The sequence below is a fragment of the Parasteatoda tepidariorum genome, chromosome 10 (assembly GCF_982258835.1).
Source record: "Parasteatoda tepidariorum strain Cologne lab strain chromosome 10, Ptep-v5.0, whole genome shotgun sequence".
NCBI lineage: Eukaryota > Metazoa > Arthropoda > Arachnida > Araneae > Theridiidae > Parasteatoda > Parasteatoda tepidariorum.
Window position 1 is genome coordinate 20,238,329 of NC_141764.1, and position 26,168 is coordinate 20,264,496.

The 26,168-nt window shown below is 27.4% G+C and overlaps 1 protein-coding gene across 2 annotated transcripts in view; it reads right to left on the bottom strand.

Annotated features, from left to right (window-relative positions):
- Nucleotides 1-10,005: 10,005 nt before the first annotated feature.
- The window catches only part of LOC107456009 (nuclear RNA export factor 1), a 37,463-nt gene continuing 21,300 nt past the window's right edge, over nucleotides 10,006-26,168 (bottom strand). For both annotated transcript variants that reach the window (XM_087153807.1, XM_087153808.1), the window contains exons 11-25: nucleotides 25,989-26,096; nucleotides 24,047-24,156; nucleotides 22,274-22,310; nucleotides 22,126-22,191; nucleotides 21,152-21,216; nucleotides 20,994-21,054; nucleotides 17,634-17,671; nucleotides 17,479-17,546; nucleotides 16,271-16,386; nucleotides 15,795-15,837; nucleotides 14,908-14,980; nucleotides 12,867-12,927; nucleotides 12,657-12,790; nucleotides 11,767-11,827; nucleotides 10,006-10,600 (exon numbers count right to left, since the gene is read on the bottom strand). In XM_087153807.1, coding sequence (XP_087009933.1) covers nucleotides 10,550-10,600; nucleotides 11,767-11,827; nucleotides 12,657-12,790; nucleotides 12,867-12,927; nucleotides 14,908-14,980; nucleotides 15,795-15,837; nucleotides 16,271-16,386; nucleotides 17,479-17,546; nucleotides 17,634-17,671; nucleotides 20,994-21,054; nucleotides 21,152-21,216; nucleotides 22,126-22,191; nucleotides 22,274-22,310; nucleotides 24,047-24,156; nucleotides 25,989-26,096 — 1,092 coding nt within the window. In that variant the 3' untranslated portion in view covers nucleotides 10,006-10,549. The remainder of the gene's footprint in view (nucleotides 10,601-11,766; nucleotides 11,828-12,656; nucleotides 12,791-12,866; nucleotides 12,928-14,907; nucleotides 14,981-15,794; nucleotides 15,838-16,270; nucleotides 16,387-17,478; nucleotides 17,547-17,633; nucleotides 17,672-20,993; nucleotides 21,055-21,151; nucleotides 21,217-22,125; nucleotides 22,192-22,273; nucleotides 22,311-24,046; nucleotides 24,157-25,988; nucleotides 26,097-26,168) is intronic.

The window sequence follows — 26,168 nt, forward strand, 5'->3', positions numbered from 1 at the left end:
GAAAACTTTATATTCCAGTAACATTTATGTGCTTTACCTCTTCTGATATTTAGTTATTCGCCAAGACGAAGTCCATTAAAATAGGTAATTTTAGAGAAGAAAAAAAAAAGCAATTCTTTCTCAGCTTTGAAGTTATACATCAAGTAGGAAACTTTATTTTGTATGGGCGATTAATGTGTTTTTTGACTTTTGGAAAAGTAAAGTGAAAGTGGAAAAAATATTTTATTTCCAATTTTCACTCTATTTTTTTCCGAAATAGTAATGAGGGGGCGAACATAGTGTTTCGCCCCTTTTGAAATTTCAAAGCGCTAAAAAATAATAGAAATTTGTAACTAAAAAAAATTTCATCTTTGAATCTATTTTTCAAATAGAAAACTTTATTTTCCTTTTAAATTATAGTAAGAGGATAGGAAACTTTATTTTCTTCTGAAATAAAGTAAAAGGGGGCTAAAATGTGTTTTGTATCTTCTGAAATTTAGACATTTAAAATAATAAAATCTAGTAAAACTGTTTTGTTTTTTTTTAAAAAAAAAGACTTTTAATCTATTTTCCAAAAAAGAAAATTTTATTTTGCTCTTAAATTAAAGTGAGGTGGCGAAGAATATACTTCACCCCTTCTGAAATTCAAACATTCGCATGAATAAAGTCAAGTAAAATTTATATTTAACTCTTATTTTCGACTTTAAAGCTCTTTTCCAGATCGAAAACTTTATTTTCCTCTGAAATTTAATTGAGATGGAAGATAATGCGCTCCACCCCTTCTGAAAATTTGACATTCGCTACAATAAAGTAAAATAGAATTGAGAATTTTAGAAAAAGAAACTATTTTTTTTCCCAATTTACAAGTTATTTTCCAAATTGAAGTAGAAATTCCCTCCCCCCTCCCACAAGAAAAATACTTCGGTTTTGTTTCAATTTTTTTCTACATATTACGACTTTTAATTTATTAAAAAAATTTAAAACTAAAACTCGAAAAGAGAAGAGGAGCACATCATAAAAAAACATAACAAGTGTTTAGAAAACTAAAATAAGTACCACTGTTTTGCATCCTGAAAAATGCATCCTACACTGAGACTAATAGATATATATTAAAGAATCTTTTGACTGTGGGTGGTATGAAGGTGTTAAAACCTTCATACCACCCACAGAGTTGACCCACAGTTATCTGACTCCTCAAAAAATAGCCATCTCCTTTTACACCATGGGAAAATGACCTTTTGCTTCTTTAAATTGCCTTAATCATTTTTATGACCCTGGGCTCTTTTGTGCTTTTATAAAATGTCATATATTTACAGTACCATCTATATGTCCCTTAAGTTGTCTTAAATTAGCAATTATCTAGATGTTCTAGGAAAATAGATGTAAGATTTTAAGGGATCCAAGGGGATGACTCTTGTTGACATTTACTTAGGTCATTTTGTCAAGAGATTTTTTCTGAGACAAACGTAAAACGTTCCAGTTAAATTCCAGTTTTTAGCTCATTTAGTTGCGTCATTTAAATTAACCATTGTGCTATAATTCAGATATAAATTTTCTGTTAGCTTTTATTTTATTCAATTTTTGAAATTAAAATTTAACTTTAATTACGAGTTATTTAAATTACTTGCAACTTCCTTTTTTTCAAACATAAATCGTGATATCAATAATTCCCATTCTTAATAAAAAATTTCTTTGGAAAACAAGAAAACCAAATGTCAATTTATTTATAAAGAGGTAAATAAATGTTTGCATTAACTCATTTAATACATTTAAATTTTATATTTATATACTGTTCGAATTCTTTTATACGAATGGTAACATAAAAATTGCTTTTTTTTATGTTCGGATATAAAATTTAATTTGCATAGTAAATACTTTAATTGATAATTTTACTGCTTATTATGTGCATGGATTTTGTTCTTATTTTATATATTTCAAATTATTAAGACTTTTAAATTTTTTAAATTGGAACTTCGAATTTTTGGGGTTTTTAACAACTTTGTTTTCATTAAAAAGTGAAATGCAATCTTTATTTTATATTAAAAAAAATCATATTTAATTTAATAAAAGAAAGCATTTAATTTAATAAAAAAGTTATGAACATCAGCTTAGAAATCCGTAGCAATTAAAATTCATTTTACACAAACCATTAAAAATAAATTTTTTTTAATTAGCAAATATGCTTTGACTTTTTCTCATTTTTCTTTCATAAAAAAAGACTATTACTCTTTGTCATAATTTTGTCACATATGATAACATGGCGTAATGAATACATAGGTCAAATATTCAAGAACGATTTTCTAGGGACCTGTCCATATTGGAGTAAGGCAACTTTGTTTTTGTTAATCGATGTACATAGAGAAAAAATTTCTGAATATTTTTTCAATTAGGACTTTTTAAAATGTGGGTACATGTGCCGATAGAAAAAAAAAAGTCTATAATTTCCTTCAGTTTCCATAACGCAATCAAAAACTTTTAGATTTTAAACTAAAAAGTAATTTTTATTTTTAAAATGGTTTTGTCTTGAAAAGACCTTCCTAACGATATAGTAACCGGATTCAACAGGTTTATAAAATTGGTATTTCATGATTAGCATTATATTTGGAGGAAAAGGAGGCTACAACACGAACAGCTATTTTCCCCCTAGTCATATTTCCTCGGTTAGTTGTCGTAAATTGGTAACATTTACGTACAGTGAACCAAAAAAGTACCACCCTGAATAACTTTTGATTTAATGATCGGATCTTCACGTTCTAGGACTCCATCTTAATAATTCGAGGGTGTGACATCAAATATGCAAATTAATTATTTCACGATATTTTATTTTAAGTTACGCAATCAGACACAAAAACATACTTTCTCTAAATAAGCATAACTTTTTTTCAACAGATTCGACTTTCTAACCCCCGTAATATAGGAGGTAGCTGTAATCTGGGGAATATGGTCCCAATAGTTGGGTCGGGTGAGCTATCCAAAGTTTGGACCCCCAAATGTTAATTTTATTTTTTTATATTTTACTACAGATTGAGAGCTTTTTAAGGGAATTGAAAAAATGTTGTACTCGATTATAAAATTCTGTTATCTAAAGATAATTCCATGCAGAAAATAACTTTTAGTAAATATTTATTATTTTTTATTTAATAATAGTCTGATGTTGATCATTTACGTCGCACTAGTGCTGCACAATAGGCTATTGGCGACGGTCTGGGAAACATCCCTTGAGATTTGATCCTTTGTAGAGGGGATGGCACCCCCGCTTCGGTAGCCCGATGACCTGCACCCGAAGTCGAGCACTTTAACGTAGAACAGTTTAACGAGGACCAATACCGCACACCCTCGGTCCCTACGCACACTGACCGGAGCCAGTGATGCTTGACTTCGGTGATCTGCTAGGAACCGTGTCTTAACGATCAGTCCCCTTTGGGACAATAATAGTCTGAAAACTTTTGAATTGTAAGGAATATAGTTTTTATTTTTATCATTTTAAAGTATCTAATTCCACATGGAAAATACAAATTTGAGCGAAATTGGATGAATAGTGCATTAGTTCCTGAGAAATCGAGTTTTATAAGTACGACTTTTTTAAAATTTAATTTCTCAGGATTAATCGATTTCGCTGAAATTTTGCATTTTGTCATGTTTAAAACTTACTATGTTTTGTAATCCAATTTATATCCGTACAAATAACTTGTTTTCATAAATATATTCGCTAACATAATACATAAATAGCTAAAATGACGGTTAGAGATGGAGTACTGAAAGTTTTTGAAAGGGCTCCAGCCAAAAATGCATGCGAGGGGTGAAGTTACGTCACTGGTCCTAATCCTCAATCAATCTTCAACTGTCAAAATCAGAGTTGGGGTTAGGAACGAAGATGAAGCTTAGAGAGGGTTGCTAGAGGGGGGCCTTATCGCCCCAATAGAGTTTTTGTTTAATCGCAAAATATTTTTTATTTACAAGTTATTTTCTTAATACTTCAAAAAGTTATTCTTGATTTATGTAAAAATTATTTAATTTCAGACAATTTATCAAAAATCAAATAAAATAACTCTCTATTTATCACTTAATGTAAAACGGTGTTTTAAAGCCCATAAATGTCGTTTAATTTTAACTTAATCTAGTTAATAATTTTAGTTTGCAGTTATTTAATTAAATTTAGGCTATGTTATGAATGTTAAGTTATTAATTATTTATTATTAATTTCTTATAAATATTGTGTAATGATTTTTTAAGAATTTTTTTTTTACAGTGTGTAACTGGTATTATTTTTAGTATCATTTCAACTTTTTTTTGTTTTATATAAGCGATTTAGTGGTAATTTTGAACTGTGACCTGTAACTGACGAGTCGTGGTATCGAAATTATTGAATTGAGATACTGAAAGTCACATGGAACTTGCCAGTTATAGGGGAGAGTCGGGTAGACCCGCTCACTTAAGGAGTATTGCTTATATTTCTGTGTAATACTGAGTAATGATCAACATTTTTGTATGTTTCTATTGGTTTATCATCTAATTAAATAATGCAAAAAGAATAAACCAAAAAAAGAATGGTTAAACTTAAAAAAATAGAAATTTAAAAAAAAATGTTTTTCAGCTCTTTTCAAAATGTGTCGAGTAGCCCCGCCCAGTTACAAAAATTGTGTTTTTTGGCTTTTTTTTTCAGGTGTAAATGAGAATGACCAATGTATTGACAATAGATAAACCTCATTTATTATTTTTATCACAAAATTATTTTATTTATTGCATATTTATATACTTTTAGTGAATTCTATCATTTAATAACAACTTGTCTTACGAGCCTCCAAAAGGCTTAACTTTCACCCCTTCATCCTTCTCAGGTGAGTGTTTCTTCATAAAACACGCTTTTTAATGGAAGATGAACTGTTTGTGAATATGAAATATCAGCAGATGGACGGTTTTTCGAATGCCCTGTATCAGAATTTTTTTGGGCTTTCTGCGACATACCTCTCTAATACTAATATCTTTCTGCAAGATACTTTTAAAAATAACAAATATACATGTTACTAAATTAGAGTAACAAAAGCATCAACTTAAATTCAAATGAAATAACTTTTCGGATCAAATAAAAATTTTTTTTAAATTCTAATATTATGGGATATATTCTCGCATTTTGTAAAATCATTATGTCATAAAATTTTTTTTTTTTTAAAACTCGTGAAATCTGTAGCAGTAAATCGGACTCTTCAAAAAAGGGTTGCTAAATGCGAGTTTTCATTTCCAGATTCAGTTGTTGTAATAAATATCATTAAAAAAATTAAAACGAAACTTTCTGTAGAAAAGAAAACCAAATCTTTTACTTAATTGATCTTTATTTTTCATTGTTCTACAATGAGAATAGAAAAAGGCATCTTTTGAACATAATTCTGAAGAAAAGATAAAATCTTTCGAAAATTTCTCCAGAAAAATTACTTAGCAAAAAATTTTTTCTAGAAGAACGCAGTAACGTTCTGCGACAATGTCGCCACGAGGTTCGAATGATTAGTGCCATTCACTATTACAGGGTGCGTAACTAAAGATTACAACAAAAGAAGCACCTTTCAAGCACTCAAAAAATATTTTTAAGCACTATATACATTAACAAAATAATTTTAAAAGACTTTACTTAATCATGATTAAAAAAAAACTAGTTTCTTGATTACATTTGCCATTATAAAATGATCAAGAGATTTTTCGGTTCGATATCAGATAGCGGAAAATGAAGCCTGAAATTGAGAATATCTCGCCAAGTGCAATTATCTAACCGAACCCAGCTCAGTAGACGCAAAGGCGGACTCGCAAGTATTACATCAAACATGTAGTAATATGATTGGAGCTTTCAAACGCTATAGACGCCTAAATAGATGGCTGAGTGAGTGAAAAACCGATTTGCATAATACGTGGCGAAAATAGACAGGGTAAAGAAAAAAATCTCATTTCAAAAAGGAAAAATTAAGCACATTTTAAAAACTACCAATGAAAAAGGCCTTAAAGGTGCCTTTTTTAAAATTAAAAAAAAAATATCGAAAATAAGCACCTTTTAAAAACGCTACGCACCTTGAAGTAATACTTTTAAGGCTAAAACGACCTACTGTATGTGAATACGCAATATCAGCAAATGGGCGGTTTTTCGAATGATTAGAACCGCCAACTACCAATACATTATCATTCCACAGATTCGCCATCTCTGAGATCATTTAAAGGAAAGCTAAAAACGGCCCATTAATTCTGAATATGTAATATCCTCAGCAGGTGGGCGGTTTTTCGAATGATTAGAACTATTAAAACTTCATTAGGATTAAAAAAAAAAAATTAAGAAAATAAAGTTACATTTATTTGGGTGTAAATCTAGTTTAACAGGGTGCGTAGCCAAATCTTTGAATCAAAAATAAGCACTTTTTAAAAACTTTTCAAGTACTTTACAAAACTTTTCAAGCACTCAAAAAATTCATATTCAATCAATGATATTATTGAAAAACAAAAACTTTTTATAAACAGTTTTAGCGTTAAAAAAACCCCAAAAAGAAACGGGCGTAAATCGAAACAATCAGTACTTTCCCACATCACCGAGTGAATTCAACTTGACCCTGAACTCAGAGCAAAAGTACCCTTACCCCCTACGTCAAAAAAAGTGTTAGAAGTAAAATAAAATAAACAAGAACAAAATTAAAGTAAATTAAAAAGAAAAACATTTCATAAGGATCTGATACTCTCTATCCGAATTGGAGCACTCGGGTTTCGGTTTCAAGTGTGCGCGCATGCGCAAGTCATAACGTGGGTACCACATGAAGTCCGCGTGAATGATTACGTAGCACTCCCCATTTTTTGTGAAATGCATGGGATCCACCAGATATCACTGAAGGGAAGAAAAAAAATTATTCGGAAAAAAGCACTTTTTAAAAACGCCAGCTGAAAAAAGCACCTTTAAAAGCTTTTAAAAACGAAATCCACAAAAAAGCACCTTTAAGTACTTTTTACAAACGCTACGCACCCTGTTTAAGTAAAAAAATTTTAAAAAAATGAAGAAGACTATAATTTAATAAAAATTTATTTTATTACATATAAATGTTTCATCGATAATCTTAACACTCTTACAACCATTTTTACATGAACATATCAAGATAATGAAAAACATCAAAACTTATTCCAGATTTTTAAGGTGACAGGGCGTAGTTTCAAACTTTTCAGTAATCAGAGCTAATGAATATTTTCAGTGTGATTGACTCAGTATTTTTTTTTTTTTTTTTTAAAAAGAGGAATTGGGAAGTATTTTTTTTTTTTTTATTTTTAAAAAAGGAATTGGGAAGTTTTTTTCCAATAATTATATACAAGTGCTTCCAAATAACTTGCAAATTATTTGTGTAAATGCTATCATTTTTGTACAGGATAAACATATAAATCAAGTTAACTAATAGTATTCATATGATACTAAATGAAACTCTTAATAATTCATTTCTATAACATTTATACACAATTAAAGCATAATTATACTAAGTATTAAATAACATTAAACTAAAAGAAGTAATAAATAAAGTTTGAAAAAATTTCTGAAAAATCTGAGAATATTCATACTTTAATCATGTACACAATGAAAGGTAGCGAAAATGTTCAGCATAAAAAAAATCTCTACTAAACTGTTATATTTTGGAAGATAAAAACACAGTTGCATTTCTTGAGGAATACATTTATATGTATGTTTAGAGGCAAAACTAGCAGACTTTAAAGTTTTTCACTTTGAATTATGCACATCTTTAAATCTATCTGACACCTATTATTATTTTTTTTAAATCCTTATAGTGTAAAAAATTATCAAAAAAAGATAAATTTATAAAAAGAAAAAAAGTTAAACATTGACTATTTATGTGCATTTTAAAAAAGAATGTGAGTTTTGCATCCTCCACACATATTATGTAAGCAAAATTGTTACATTTAAGTTTAAAATACTATGCAATTTAGCAAATTTAGAGCAGAAAAAATATTAATCAATTGATAAAAACTATATTACAGATGTCAAAGTATGAACACTATTGTAATGCTACTAAAGAGTACTTTCTTTTCAGTGGCTAAAATAATAAAAAATTATAAAATAAATTAGGGGGGGGGGGATATTTTACTTCGTATAAGAGCTTTAACATTTCAATTTTTACATTATAATAAAATGTACACAAAATATTTTTTTCAAATATCAAAGCAGATGCATTACACTCTCTGCAGTTTATTTTAAATCTTAAAACATGTAAAATCTAAACAATCAAAGCCTGACTTTGATTGAAAAACAAAAGTACATAATCAATATACTTCTCATAACAAAACCAAATATATATTTATTTTCTAGAAATTGTCTCCACTCACACAATAACAAGACACACAAACCACTTATTCAACACATTCTCACATCCATTCATTCAATTTTAAAAAAAAATAAAATTAATAAATAAAAAAGCAAGCAACAATTTATTTCTAAAACAATATTTTGCATAAACATAAGCATTCTTTTATTTCACTGCAGTTGAAGATAATCATCCATTAAATTTGTGCACTGACTTCTTGCAGTAAAATGTCTTCTTCATGAACTCCATACTCACAGTATGGATTCTACTAAGCAAAGCATGGCCTCCATACTTTGCTTTGGCATCCCATTTTGGCGATACCTCCAGCAAATAGCAGTTAACTCTAACTCCAGCCAATATAGTTAATAAGGAATATTATTGGCTCTCTAATAGTCTTATTTTGATTCTTGAAGTACACAGATCATTTCATTCGTGAATAGTAAATAAATATCGTAGTTACAGTGCACATCTTCATCACTTTTATTTATTTTTTTTTTTTGCTTTACACATTCCAAGTTATCTTAAATCTAGAAGATTTAGGAAACTTTCATATGAATTCCGTTTGATTGTTGCTTGCTTTTTAATAGTAGTTTGAAAGGAAAATTACTTTGATAATACATAGATTTTATACAAATTACATCATCACAGATAAATAGTCATAATTTAGAGAGATAAGAAATAAATGAAAATGCAGAACGGTTTCACACAATATTAGTTGAAAAGTTTTTTTTTAAATAGTTTACTTAAAGTAAACATTGAAGAAATACATAATTTTACTTTAGCACACACTGTCTGTAAGTGCCAAAAAATAACATACATTATAAATATAATTAATGACATAAATCTTATCAAACATGACATTGTTTAAAGCTCTTATATAACTTGAAAATACATTAATACTTCATTTCTTTACTTAAGTTCTTCTCTTTATATAAATTTTGCAACAATTAAATTCATTAAGAAATTGATAGAATTTTGAAGATAATTTTATTTATAGAACAAAAATTAAAAGCTTCAAGTTAATAGAATAATGTAACCAAGTCTTTCACTTAAAAATTTTTTAATGACATTTAGTCCTAATAGATGAGTACTTAATGGATACAATGACATTGATTTTTCTCACTCAAGAGAAAGAAATATTATAAAAGTTAATTTCCTTTTTAACGTAAAACATTAATTGCAATAGTATTTAAACAAGATTTAAATTTATATTCACAAAGAAATGGCATCCAAAAATAATTTTATTTAAATTAAATAATAATTATGCCACTTTGTCACAAAATTTTTTTTCATAATTTTAGTATAATATATTGAATGTGTTTAAAACAATCATTAAAAACCCATCTATTCAATAGGAAAAAAAAACATTTTTAATCTTTAAACTTAAAAAACTAACTTAATATTTCATTTAATTAAAAAAAAAAAAAAAAAAAAAAAAAAAACTAGTTAAAAATTGAAGAAAAAAAAAATTATAATCTCCATAGAGAGGTACCTGGATTGCTGATCGGCATGATTAATCCTGAGATCAGGCATAACAATTCATTTTAGCTTTATTACCTATGAAAATGATTGCCTTATTAAATAGATATTTTAAAATTACTAAATCATTCTACTTATAAATGCAGTTTCAGTTTTTTTTTCCTTGGAAGTTTTTGGATATTTACACCATTAAACAAAAATATTATTAGCTTTTATTTAATAAAAGAACAATTTTGGCTTTTTTTATCTCACTGTTATGGCAAAGAATCAGGAGGTGAAGAGACATTTAAAAGAGTGGTAGCTCTAGAATTCTGGGTACATTATGCTTATTTTTCTGGGGTTTTCTTCGCCATAAATAAATTTCCGCTAAAAGCTTTGATTCAGCAATTCGGGTACTTATTAAAAATCAATAGGGAGAAGAAGAAAAAAAAAGGCCACACGAAAAGGAAGTACATCAGTAACCCATCAATTATTGGAAATATTAAACATTTTTATGAAACACTTTCACTACCTTTCATTTCAAGAAAATAATAAATAAATAAAAATGCAGGATAAGATAAAATTTTATAGTTTTTTTTTTTTTGAAAAAAGGTATTATATACAAATATCTAACAATGAAATGATTTTAGCTTAATGTGGTTTTGCTTTCAGCATACGAATAAAAACTAGCACTTGCATATTTACTAAGATTTTATACAAATGAACTGAGTGCCGTATTTACAAAATGTTATGTCAATGTTCAGTCACACACACAACAGTTATTTCTATAGTTGCTCTGTTTTAATAAAAGCTTCAGGTGGAATTTTTCCTTCACTCTGAAATAATAATAAATAAAAAAATCACATAACAGTTATAATTAAAACTTGTTTTTAACACTTACCAGAAACCTTTTAAGGAGCAGAAAGTTTTTATCAAAAAATTTAGTTAAGAGAATTGTGGTTACCACATGCTCATGCACAACCACAATGAAGCAATTTGTTTATCGCATACCTGCCAACATTGGAGAGATAAAATATCAGAGATTTTACTAGCGACACTATTTAGGCTACGAGTAAAGTTTTGATACATCATGCATAATCATGTAAGTCAAAAATAGAAATTTAAAATTGAATATAAGCCCTTACATTTAGTGTGAAGTAAAAAATATGTATATAAATCTTAATCTAAAGATTTTTTTAAACCATTATTTATAATAAATTTTATCTAATTTTGAGTTTACAACTACTAATGTTCAACTTTGTACCCTTGTAATTTTGAATATTCCTTATTATAACTTTATCACTGATGTTTATCAGAAATAAAGAGTTAGATTCATCAAACTCTAAACTAGAATTAAAAAAGTAGGATCTGTAATATGATTTTTTATTATACTATTTGGCAAAATCATATACACTAACACCTTTATTAACTTACACACCGTTAATGAAGCCAGACATTTATTAATCATGAAATATCAATGCATTATAAAAAAAATTTGTAAAACTGTATCAATTTATCCCTTTCAAAAAACAAAAAAAATTTCAGGTTGTATACTATTAATTTTTATTACCTCCCATTATATTTACATATTGAGGTTCTTTAGAAATACTTTAAATTAGGCCAAAAAGAAAAAAATTAAGAATAAGCTAAGAATTACTCAAGAGTATTTTAATAAATATACCATGAAGCTACAAATTTAGATCCAAGAACTTTATATGCGAACTTTATTATAACTTAAGCAGTATTATAATACGGATCCCTATCAATAAAGGATTGAACAAAAAATTTTATAAACATTTATGACTTTAAATTTCAGAAATTTTTACGTTTGGATTTCTCAAAGTTCGAAATATCTACTTATAGATCAAGATTTTTAGTACTCCCTCTCTCTTTCAAAAATTAGAACATTTTTGCAGAATTTCTTAAAGACAAAATTATCTTCAAAAAAAAAAAAAAAAAAGATTTTCCACAAACTTTGTTTTAAAGCAATAAAAAGACTTACCTGGAATTTCATAAACACAGCCACCGCTCTTTGATAATCCCAATCATGTTCTTCTAAACATCTAAAATTATAAGTACAAGAAAAAAAAAATATCAGTTTTGATCAGAAAAAATTTCTTTATGAAAAATTCTTAACAAATTAAACTGAAAGTTTTATCCTGTGGCAAACTGACAAGTAACTCTCTCTAAGTAAGTGGTAAAAAGTGGAACAACCTCATGGAGTAATGTAAGATATGTAGATAAGTATAAGCCAAGAAAAAAAATCTTATCGATAAAAACCCACACAAATTTTGAACTATTTGACCTAATCAAGTCATCTGTTTTGACCATTTCTATATAAAAAATATATAGAAAACAATACTTCACTTGTCTAGACAGCAATGAAAGAAGTGTACATGGTAATAGTCGGATTTAGTATTTTTTTTTTAACAATATCATAATTTTCTATAATTACAAAATCAAAATTTAATATCCTCTTTAACTTAGATAACAATATTAAAGTTTCTCTGTTTGAATTAGGTCTAGCACTCATTACTACATGTTAATAGGAGAAAGGTTTATGGTATCTTGTTGGAAATTTTTTTTTTTTTTTTTAGGAGGCCTGGGTTTTGACAACTGTTTAGCTTCATTTACTACACCATGTCAATAGTTATTAAATAATTAATACTACTAGCAAATACAAATTGACTCATTGAACTGGCATTCATAGGCTCTTGTTTTATTTTCAATAATAAAAGAGTGTTGCAGCTTTTTTATTTTTCTTGACGACAGTGTTGAAAAACACACTCAAGCTAAAGAAAATCACATTAAAGCTTGCAAGATGACTAATCAAATGTAGTCAAAGATAGATTTAAAAAAAAAAAATTATATATATATATATAACTTTCATACTTTGTTGAGAAATCTAAGTTCATCCCTGTTTGTTTAGTAAGCTCCAATACCATCATCTGCTTTTCTACAGGATTTTTCTCCTCAGTAGATGGAGCAGGACTGGGAGATGGGGTGGGAGCTGGAACTTTGAAAGCCTGTGAATATATCAATGCCATTAGAGAAAACAGTTTACTTAGCAAATTAACAACCAATTTTTAAAATAATTTGTACCTTTTCTTGCTGGTCTTGGTTTGCAGGAGCAATGTATAGTGTTTCATTGATTATAGCAATGCTAAAAAATATAACAAGACATTTAAGACACTAACGAAAAGATATCAATTTTAAACACTGCACAAAATTTTAATCTCAGAACAAAATTTTTTTTTCCTTTGCTTTTGCGAAATAAAATAGAGTTTTGTACTAATGTCTAACAAATCTGTCATGCCTGTTAAACACTTTTTCTGAACAATTAGTAACCTCACATACTGAATGACTGAAATGAAGCCACTTTGATTCACTCAATATCAAACTCAATTCTTTTAAAAACAAGTAAAATAAACAAATATACAAAATCAACAACATTTCAAAACTCAAATCTACGATGTCCAAACAAAAATCATGTCACCGCTATTTAAAACAAGTTAATTCTATCTTATAACATTCATATATTTTAAAAATTAAACTTTATTTTTAATAAAAGATAATATAATGAAGTATAAAGCTTTCCCTTTAGAAGTTATCAAATTTTATTGTTCTAATGCTATGCCTAAAAGTATGATATTTTAAAATATCCTATAGTGCGCCTTCGGACAGATGGAGGTGGCCCACCTTGGGACATAAATATGCATAATTAATCTTTATTAAATTAAAAATAGATTTTTAACAAAGAGATATGGTGCATGCGAAGTATTTTTTAATTTAAATAATCTGTGTTTATTAATAGTTATTATTTCTTATTTTAGGAACTCATTAGACTTAACTAATGAAAAGAATTAGAAGCAAAAAGTATAAAAATAAAACAGCAGTTCGTGCTAACAATGTTGAAAAAGCTGCTGCAAATTTTATCAGGGGAAATGACTTATAAGAAAGCTGCTGAATTCTACAGTATTAGTAAGACCACTCTGAGCAGCCATTTTATTTCCTTTAAAAAAAATAGATCAGCCAAATTCTAACTTTAAATACATTTTAAATATGTAGAGTCGCAAAATACTCACAGATGAGGACGAAACAAATTATGGTACAATATATGTTACAAGCCTCGAAGTACCATTAAGGATTAACAATATGTGATGCAAGTGCACTTACATATGAGTGTGCTTCGCCAAACCAAATGAACATTCCTCTAAACTAGGAGAATGAAAAAAAAAAGTTCTTGGAAGATGAGGATTTAATGCTCTCAGAATTAATGAGAAATACACCCAGAAGAAAACCGGTAATTAGTGATTTATGCAATGAACAGTGAAAGTGACAACAGAATATTAACGATAAGAAAAAAGTTCATCTAAAAAAAAGTAGTGAAACAAGATTACATATTATTTTGCACACATCAAATTTGCTAGTATAAGACCTGTCGTTGTCTTTGTAGGTTGCGTTGAAAGAGTTGATGAAGATGAGTATCAGTTTTGAGAAGAGTGAATCAATCTGCAACATTTATTTATCCCAAAAAAGAAGACAAATTATACAAAGATTCATATGACATTTTGTTAAAACTTAAGCAGAGTAAAGCTTTGAATGCTCTTTAGGTTTGATATTTGATTCTGAACAATTGGATTAGCATACAAGAAGTTGAAACTAACAAAATAAAACTTTATAAACAAAATAAAAAAAATTTAAATTATCTAGTTATACTATTTTTAGAAAATTTCTACTGAACTTTTTGCATCTTTTTAACTGTCCCAAGGTGCCCCACTAGGAGGTACACCTTGGGACAAGGTAACTAAATTTTTTGCTTGACAGATACAAAATCAAAACCCAGTTAAAAATGTTTTCAAACGTTACAAGAATACTAGGTAAAATTAACTATAATTGAAAAAAAAAATGTCCCAGGGTGAGCCACTCTCCCCTATATATTAGCATGATAGATGTAAAATTCGATAAAAAAAAAATAATTCCCATAGATAAAATTAACGATAAACACAGTTTAAACCAGATTCGAAGGATTTACACAATATTTTGAGTGTAAGAATAAATTAAAATACATTTTTAATTTTAGAAAAGAATGTTTACTTACAGAAATTAAAAATGTAAAATAATAAAGAAACAAAATACACACCTACTACTATGTGGCACAACAATGAATGTTCTGTTGAAGGTTTTTAATACAGCATTGTTGATGTCTGCTCCAACTAAAACAGAAAATAAAATCATTGGAAAATAAAAGAGGAAACTGATATAAACAAAGAATACCAAAATGATCATTGAGCACCATTACAAAATGTATGGCTAAGCCTTTGTAGATTATAGATTCATTTTACCTACTAGTAAGTTTACGTATCCCTACACTAATTTATCAGTTTTTCAAAAGTTTGTTTGCAATACGAGAATCAAAATTTTATAAAAAATAAATATGGCGTGCAATTTGTAACACCTTTTTCTAAAATAGTTATTCAAATCACAACGCCTAACTTATGACACTAGTTTATTTGTAATCAGAATATAAAAAAAGAAAATTGCAGCAATATGAAAAGTGACATATGGTTAGCAAAAAATGTAAACATAAATTTCACATTATAGGCAAATTAAGACAATGAATTATGAATTTATATTAATATGGATGTAAATAGCGTTAAGCAATTAATAAATTCATAAGTTTAACAATTATGGAATTAAAACTTTCAGTAAACAAGAAAAATTTTAAAAAACTCTGCCAATCAGCTAATAATCAAGGAGGATGAGAAGGATAAGCTGCATCATTCTGTAGAAAATTTGTTTTATGGCACACACAGCACTTTTTGGTACCTCTTGTCTTAAGGCCACTGTAATATAGTTTTCCTAGTATATTTTCCTGGATAAGGTAAGAGCTTTTTGAATATTTCCAACCGATATTTATAAATTTTGACAATGTACAATAATTTTATAATATTTGTTTTGACAATTTTGAAACAAAAGGAAAACAAATAATGAATTTAAAGTAAAACAAATAATGTGAATGAAGCATACCTTCTTTGAAGACTCCAGTTACAGCAAAACTCATTAAGGAAGGCTGAAAAATATGTTTCTATAAATATTGCTGTTTGAAAAATGAATATGGATATACATATATTTCAGTATAACATACAACTATATATGCACGAAAAAAAGAAGAAAAAAACTGCAAAAATAAAAAAAACACAAATATTTTTAAAATTTGAAAAAATATATACATTCTAAATATTACATCTTAATTGCTTTGTCTCTAAAATTTATAAGACAAGTTAATATCATTGATCCTCACACAAAGAAAAAATAATGATAACCAATTGATATAAAAACTGCATTATCTGTACGCTAGAGAGAAGGAAAAAATTTCTGACCTTACGATATACAATTCCTTAAGCAAAGCCTGCTTATTGATGTGGTTAAAAATATAAGAATGATAAAATAATTTACAAGAAAATGTGCTTAATTAAGTAAAAAACAAGTTTGAAATATCTTACTGATAAATGAAAAATGTCCACACTGAATGAAGTTGGGTCATGCATGGTTTGCGGCATCTCAGACAAAGTGGATACAATACTCAATTTACCTTGTTTAAGTAACTTGAATCTTTGCTCTAAAAGAAAAAGTTACGAGCAATGTAAAAATTTTTTATTTAGAAAGTATATATATAAAATTAACATTGATAACATAATATTTATCCCTCCAACGATTTTACTTTTAATTATTTTAATTTTCCATTAGTAGGCAGACTCAAATAACTTAGTAGCCACTTTTTCTTCAAACCTAAAGATTCAGAGATCGATAGATTCAACATTTTCATTTAATAGCTGCATTTTGCATGGATTAAATTATATTAGAAATTATCCACAGCTATAAAAAGTTAATTCAACAATAAAAGATTGTGTTAAAATAAGAATATCTAGGAAGGCCAAATTCATTTAATGTATTCATATAACTTGGAAATATTGGAATTGTTGAAGCATTCTCCGTCCAAGTGAATCTTTCCACCACAAATTAATGGATTCAGAAGGATCAAAGTATAGAATGGAGACATTGAACATTTTATTATAAATTCTGCTTTCTAGAATCTTTTGGCATAGATGTACTTTTATCATTTAACGATCTTGAAAAAAAAAAAAAATCAAAATGATGGAAAAAGAGACTGGTTGCTCATTTAATTTAAGTCACCACTTTTTTTGGTGACTCTTTCAGTAAGTAAACTTAAAATCCCTAAGTATGGGGCTAAGTTATTATTCTTGTTATGAAATTGGAAAACTTTCTCTTGAATAGCAAATAGTTTAAACTAGATAAGAGGGATTAGGACCCAATAACTAAGGGCTAATATTTTTCAGAAAAAACATGTTTAGATACAATAGGAACTTATATTAATTGTCTTATAAATCTAATTGTCTGAACACATTTATTTTGGTTCAACTCATGGTTGTACCCAGTAAACAAAATACATTTAATTTAAACACAGATAGAAAGGGTGAATGAAACATTTATCCATAAGTCCTTCATATTTTGGCAAATAAAAGCAGGGGGGGGGAAGGTGGGCGCAGGATGTGCCCACTTAAAGCTGGGGGGGGGGGGGGATTTAGAATTTGCCCAAGAGCTTGGGGGGGATGGGGGCCACTGAATAAAAGTATTTATAGTAGTGCAGTGATGAACTTTTCAAATAATTTCTCATATAAACTTTACTTACCTGTTTCAGTAACTTTAAGTAAATTTCTATTGTCATGATAGTACGCAGATAAGCAGCCACCACTATTTCTGCATTAAAAAAAAATAAAGAAATTAATAAAAACAATTGTTGAACATTAATTAAGAAATAAATATAAGGATCAAGTAATGACTTACTTATGCGAATGTCTTGCTAAACTAAGTGAAAAGTTTGCCTAAAAATAATCAGGAAAAAAAAAAAAAAATTTAGCAAATTTTTAAATTTTAATAAACTTATAGCTAGTTTGAAAAAATTTGATAATTTAAAACCTTCATTGTTATTCTGATAAGTCTAAAGTTATAAACATAGCCAAATTTTTAAATAAAAAATAAGCAGTTTAAAATATATAATTATGCACACTAATAAATTTTTTTCCTCTTCCTATTGTTGAAAGTTCTTCATATATGTATAAATATAAATATATATATATATATATATATATACAGGGATGAGATTAGCCAAAAGGCAAAAAAGCTGAATTTCCACGATAGTAAAATTTTACGCAAGCGCAACCCTTTAATAATAAATTCCTGACAGTTTAAGGTAATAAATAATGTGTTGACATACAATTGAGTACTAATCTATTATTATATAAATGATTACATTGATACTTAACATTTAGTGAAAATAAAAATTATCAATTGAAAAAATAAAGCTGGAAATTATATTTTTCCTCAGTTCACAAAAGAGACAATTATTACTTGAAAAACTACCTGGTTTAGCAAATTAAAACTACTGAGAATATACATTAATATTTCATTTCTTTTAATAAATACTGTTATGTGATTTATAGTAAATATATCAGTAATATTACTTTTTAAATTATATTGGGAAAAAAAATTTAACAATGGACCGAATCATTATGTTCATATTATAGTCTAATCTAACTAGAGCCCTCTGAAACATATCAATAATAGTGAAGTAGAAATATATAGTAACTCCTTAACATACAAAAATTGCTATTTTAGTTTGAAAAATTACATGACAATCAGCAACTGTTAAGATAATTGTTTTTTATTTGATAAGAATTTTGCATTTTATAGCATAAATAACAGCAATTATAAATAAAATTTTGATGATGAGTTAATTAACTCTTTTTCCAAAAAAAAAAAAAAAAAAAAAATTTAATTAAATCCCTTTTTAAGTGATTGCTTTTGTTTGCTATATCTTTTATGTTTGCTATATTTAGTCGTTAGTCCATCTTCAAACATCTTGTGACAAATCATATTTTTTCTTCTTTGCAAGCACAGAATGTAGGTTTTGAATATATTCCCTTCCAGTTTCTCTGATGTTGTAACACTTACATATACTAATAGTCATTGTTAGAAAAACAGTCACCTTTATAGTAACATGAATATGAAACTAGATATACGATTTTGAAAATGAGAAAATACAAACTGGGATATTGAATTTTTAAAACGCATAAATACAAATCATGATTCATAATTTTTAGATCGCATAAATACGAATCATGATGCGTAATCTTTAGATTGCATAAATAATTTTGCATAATTTAGGAAATATGATGCATAATTTTCAGAATGCGTGAATGCGAATCCCAATGCCTTATTTTAAAATCACGTATAAATACGAAAATCAATGTTTCATATTATAAACCGCATGAGCAAATCAAGACATTGAATTTTAAACTTGCGTGAATACGAATCGCTACATAGGTTTTTAAAAAGGCGTAAATACGAATCACAATATCGGATTTTCAAATCTCGCAAATAAGAATCGCAACGTACAATATTCAAATCGCGTGAATAAGAATCGCAGCAGGCAAGTATGAAAAGCTATGTTTGATATTAAAATCATGCGAATAAGAATCGAGATATTAGCAGATTCCAGGCTTGGGACCTCTAAAAGGCTTGTCAGAAGCAGCGTCGTTTGAACTACAAAAATCGGATCTATTTGGAGGGCGGGTAAAAAATTCGGAAAATCTTATCTGCTGCATGTAACAGGGGAGGAAATAGCTAAAATAAGTAAAAATGAGAAAGGATTGGTAGCTATGTAGTGTGAATTTTCCGTTTCTCTTTGAAAATTGGTGAATTTTCTGAAAAAGCGGAATACTTATAAAAAAAAGTGAAATTTTTAGAAAATCTGAAGTTTTGATTTAAAAAAAGCTGAAATTCAAGAGATAAAAGCGAAAAAAGCGGAAATCCGCTAAAAAGCGGAAAAATCTCATCCCTGTATATATGTGTGTGTGTGTATGTGTGTAAAATAATTTTTAAAGACTTTACATGATCATGATAAAATAGCTAGTTTCTGACTAGTTTCTGTTCTGATTCAATAGCTAGTTTCAAAAACTCTTTTCTTGATTATATTAGCCACCATAAATAAAATTATTATACACTATTTTAAATATATCATATACTGAATGGCTCATTCTATTCCTTAAATTAATAATTACTTCCCTTACTTTACTATAAATAATTATGTAAAAAAAAATTCAATTCAAAATAAGAATTAATTTAACTATTACTTAAAGGTTATTGAGTATATTTTTTAGATTTAAATAAAAGTTATTTATGAAAGGTTATCCAACAAAACATTAAGAAGATTAATATTATTGACCATACCAAATTTATAAAGACATGTAAAGAATTAAGTAAGCTAAGAAAACATTAATAAGTTCATATTAAAAATGTAAATTAGTGAACAGACACAAAATTTTTTCCAATAAAATTGTTAATTTTTTTTCTTCTCCATAATTTTTATACGTTAATACAATGAGTAATGAAGCTAAACATTTTTTTGTCAGAAGTAAATTATTAGATGGTCTATAAAATCCTATTTCACAAAATCTGATATTTTCTTTCTATATTAAGGAAAGAAATTGGCAACGTTCAGTTGGCCAGCTAATCGGCAAAAATTCTGCAAAATAATTGGCACTTTCATACCATAGGGACCAATGGTATGCCCAAATGGTGGTTGAATAAATTGAGAAAAACGTTGAATAAAACAATGTGAAAACCCGCCTTCTGTATAATATGAGATAAAAATAGACAGGGTAAAAAGAAAATGAACATGGAAAAGAGAAAATGATCTTTCAAAAAATACCCAATAAAAAAAGCACCTTTAAAAAACGCACACAACTAGTATAAGACAACTGCAAATTTAATAATTCATAATTTAGTAAGATTATATTGTAAATGTTGGTATGCATTAAACACACACTTTAAACAAATATATAACACAACCCTTTTCTTTTTAAACTCATTCTTTTTATTTCCCATTTCAGATTATTTTTTTTTGTTGACATTTTGTTAAATGTTCAAAAATTTTTATGAGTTTTTCAAATAAAAGCATAGTTTTTCAGATAGGATATTTACACTAGAAACATTTTCACACATGATTTTACAATTAACATACAGAATATTATTGCAAAATTGTTAGTTATGGACGAGAGAAAACAAAGACCAGAAAATTAAAAAAGAGAGAATATAAGAAAAGCTTGTTAGAAATTTCTTTCAACGCATAAAAATGTTACAAACCTGATCATGATAAGCATCAAGAAGCCTGGATCTATCACCGGAGTCATAAATGGTATAATACCTGTAGTTGAAAAGTTAAAAAAAAATTATTTAAAAAAAAAATGACTAAGTAAAGATATATTTTTCACTCAGATATTTTAATCATTGAGTATACATACTGGTCCAAAAATTGTATCACCAAGTCTTTGTGAGTAGAATTTCCACTTTCTGCAAAGAAACATTTCTGGAAGGAAAGGGAAAAACAAATATAAGTCTTAAAAAGAAAAAAAGAGTCTAGCAAATTAAAAATTCCTTTATTAACCAGAACAATTCTAAGAAATGCACACAAGTACATCAGTTAACAAATTAGTGGGTTTATTGATGGTGGACAAAAAAACAATAAAATTTAAAAAGCAAGAAAAATAAATTATATGCATCAATTTTTAAAAAAAAAATCAGTCATATATGATAGTGCAATACAATACCAGGATACATCCGTATATTAATACACCTACAAATCAAACAGCTATGTTTAAATGTTCCTGAAATTTGAAAGTATTCAAAACCAAAGGCTATATCAAGAAACATCTATAAACCTTGTATAAATTAACAACTTTAAAGAGGGTGCGTAGCCAGATTTTCAACAAAAAATAAGCACTTTTTGAGCACTCAAACAATACTTTTAATCACTTTCCAAAAAAAAAAGTGTAGTAGTGATGAAAGTTATTTTTTCTATTGTTTAAAGTTCTTAATTTAAGAACATAAAATCAATATAATTCAAAATTTTTTTTATGAACTTCCTATAATCGTCATAAAATAACTCGTTTCTGATAAATATTGCAGAGAAATGCATTTTTCATAATTTAGAACGACACAGCAAAAAAAAAAAAAACTAAAGATCAAGCACTTTTTACAAACCCCGAGTGAAAATAAAAACATATTTAAGGGATTTTAAAAAACTTAAATAAAAAAATAAGCACTTTTTGAAAACTCTATGCACCCTGTTGAACTTTGGTTTGAAAAATACAATAAAAAGGCCACTAATATGAACATTTTTCTCTTCTTTGATGTTCTAATTAGATAAGACTTTTTGATGTAGTAATTAGAAAACATCCTGTTTATCACGAAAATAATTTAATTTGTTAATACATACCTTTGATTCCGGACACGTTTCTACACCAAGATCGAAGCCAATTGGAGGAGGTAGTTGATGTCCATCCTTTTTAAAAAAACAAAAGAGTATACAACACAAAAAAGATTAACACAGCTGAAATATAAATTGTAACTAAGTTTCAACTTACCAAACTTAACAATCTAGGGAAACGTTCTCGAGCTGCACTGTAAACAAAATTACAATTATAATGATAGTGATGCACAAATCTCAAGAGTCATATATCAAGTATTTGAAATTGGACCAGATATATAAATTAAAAGCAAAACTGTGATTAAGATTTTATCATGCTTTAAAAATTTAAAAAGCAATTTAGGTAAATAGTTAAAAGAATAAAAGGAAAAAAAGTGTCTGAATAAAGGATAGCTTGTTCACAAATCACTGGTCCACCACACAGACAGCCAAACTTTCCATCGAGCAATTATTCATGTTCTGAAAGTAGACTATAATCGGTAAAAAAATTAAACGCATCTCAATGGAAGAAAGTAATTCAATAAAAAGGTTTTAGCCTTGTAAATTACCACAACATAATTTTTTTGGTTTACTAACTTTAAGTGTAACCAAATTTATCTAATTCTGTTTTTTTAATTTCGTCATTATTCAAAAGATGCTTGGCTACATAATCTATTAAAAACTGTAAACAAAACACATGAACATGGGTGCCACCCAAAAAAATTTCCACTTATTTTTTTGATTAATTAACATGGTCTAGCATTGTTTACCAGAATCTCCAAAAAATTATAGCTGAATGCAAAATGCACCTTTCCAGCTAAAAAGATAAACAATATTTTTTTCTATTTTATTACTTCATTATTTTTTTTTTTTACAACTAACAAAACAAAAATAAATTGCAGCTAACCTTGTTTATCTTTTCACACTAATCACCGATATAAACCACTTATCTTTTTCTGAAAGCCACTCATTTCTCTATTTTCCCTTTCACCATTATATTTTTTCCCCTAACTCTATAAATTTCTTTTCTTTTTTAAAAAATAATAATCTTAATTTAACATAAGACTAGCATTTCAAAACATCAGGGAAAAGTGTAAACTAAATCAGATTTATATTGAAAAATAGTACAAATTTTGTTCACACAAGCACATGTTTAAGTTCAATCCTATTCTTTTATTGCAATGTGACATTATTTGATCATATGCAATAAATAGCATTTTCATTAAAATTTATTTTAATTTTAAAAGAGAATCTCACATTTTTAAAGAAATTAAAAAAAAAAAAACAATTGAAAAAACAATTGAGAAAGAGATATTAATCGATGGGATTTAGTCCACTGATTTTTTTCTTCTTCTCAAGACTCGGGACTGAAGAGTGGCACCCAGGCACATGAATATAAATCAATAAGTGCTACTTAAAAAAAAAAAAAAAAAAAAAACTATTTTAGAAATAAAAAAAAAGGTTCATTTTAAGGCAGATTTTCAAAAGGAGTATTACAATAACATACAACAATGTCCATTTTAGACTTTAAATTAATCATATACCTGAAATGTCATATATTTATTATTTGATTTATTATTGTTTTTTTTTATAATATAGAAATAATAGTCTTAAAAAAATTTGTATCGAAACAAAACTTTGCTTTAAAATTTTTTTATTTTATCCTAAACTTAGAAGAGACTTACATTACAAACTTACATTATATAAATTAAGTATTTAATTATCTTTAAAAAAAAATTTCCAAGAATAAACAAAGACCAAATTACTAATTCTGAAAAAAATATAATGTATCTGTCGCAAAAGTTTGGCAATCACTAATTTTTAAAATATTCCATAGGATATGATTCTATACTCAATTGATCAATGTATTTCAATATCAGAAATTATTTGCCTGCCTAACAATGTAACGGAAGACAAAAAATACATAAGACTGAAGACAATTTAAGATTACCTGATATAAGAATTTTTACTCTTAAATTCATCACACAAAGGATTACCATCTAACACCAATTCAATTATCTCCATTCCTTTTATGGAATTTAAGTCATCTGCATTCTTAATCTAAATAGTATAAAAAGTTTTTTTTTACATAGATATATTTACATATATATCAATACATAACTTAGGAAAAAGTTTGAAATACTATGTATTATTTTTAACAAAACAGGACCTCAATTCAATGTAACTGCCTGGCAAATTTTAAAAGTAATGTAAGTGTAAACAGTGTGTATATTAACAAAAAGAAAAAAAAAAAAAAAAAACATATTGTAAAAATTAAAATAATTTCATAATTATATGAAAGAAAAGAACCAAATTTTAAACTCTTTCCCATCTAAGATGAAAACTTAAGGCGTGAGACAATTAGCACATTAATCTTAGCTAGCTGAAATAATAATAAAGCTATATTTCATAAAAATGTACTAAAAGAGGATTAAAAATGACCTTGAATTTATTTTCATTGAAGGGAAATAAATTTTTTTTTTTTTTTTTTTTTGGTGATTGATCTAAGAATTTCCATAGAACCAAAAAAAAAAAAAAAAAATCCAAAAAAAGTCTGCTGTAATCTTTTGAAAACCCCTCTCTTTGAACAATGGATAGTAATGATTATTACACTCATTTAGTCAAACACTAAATAAATATCAGTTACATATGCAGACTTATGGACTAAAGAATTATCATAAGTTCATGAATCTATTCAATGGTTTGAATAGGTTCATGAACTTATTCCTGTTAATTATCGCAAAGATCAGTTTTTAATCAATGTTTCTCAAGACCTTGCTTCAGGGCAGGAGAAACAAAGAACCTCTTAATATTTCTCTTTATTGTTCATATTTTTTTTTTTTAACAAATCGTACACAAGAGATGTTTTTAAACTATTCAGATGAAACTTCCAACAACAAGAATTCTTTTTTTTGTTGAAGTTATACTTCTTATGAGACTTCCAACAAGGTTGCGCTAAGCGTTTAAAGCTGTATTTTTATTGGCCGGGAAATCATGTGGTTGGATCTTGTTTTCCCTTATTCATTCCCATTTTGTTTTGGTTCTCACTGGCATAAAAATAATAAAAGTCATAAAAGTAATGTTTTTCTATAAATATTTCTTTAGTTTGTTTTGATACACATATAATTTAATAGGGTAGTATTTTTTATTTTCAAATTTAGTGGATAACAATTGTAAAAAATGAGTGAAAACAATCCCACGGACAACGCAAGGTATTTAAGGTTATGTCAAGGTACGTCTCTTGTGAATATCAATTGATTGTTAGGTTTTCTCTTTTGAAATTATATTATGACGCATTCACATACATTATTAATACAAATACATTTTCCAGGGCGAGACGATGAGGAAACCACAAGCACTTCCACAGGTTCAAGAGGTCCACAAGGGAAAAATGCACAATGTTACCGTGATTACAGAGCACAGAACCGAGTGGAGAAGGAAAAAGAGTCGTTGAATAGAACTAGTGATCATTCTACGACTGCTGATTCTTCTACAATTAACGCCGCAGGTTGCGAAGTTTAACTTCTTCCTCGCTGAGGGACTCCATGCACTATTTTTTTTTAAAAATAGTTTGTTAATCTAATCAAGTTTTACTGTTAGTAACAAGCATCATATAAATTTTTGTAAAACATGAAATTAACTATTCATTAAAATTTCTCATGTTAAGCATAAGGGGCAGTATCATTTTTCAAAGTTCTAATTTAAATAATTAAAAATATGAAATTAATTTCCACACACAAATTTTTTAAAGGCAATTGATATGGAAAAAAATTCCGATTCAATAAAGATGACGCAGATTTGAGTTTTTGGATTTTTCCAAGAACGTAAATCAGGCTTTATATATACACTGTAGAATAATATGCATAAAATAATAGGAATTAAATATTATGTACCTTGTTATTTTTTAGAATTAAGGATTTCAATTGTTTACAGGCAGGAACCAATGAACTCAAAGGATCTATTGTATATAACTTATTATCAGTTAAATTCAAAACCTCAATCTGAAAAAGAGAAAAATCATGAAAATTTAATATGCTAAAAATTATCTACTCATCTACTAAGAATATCACACC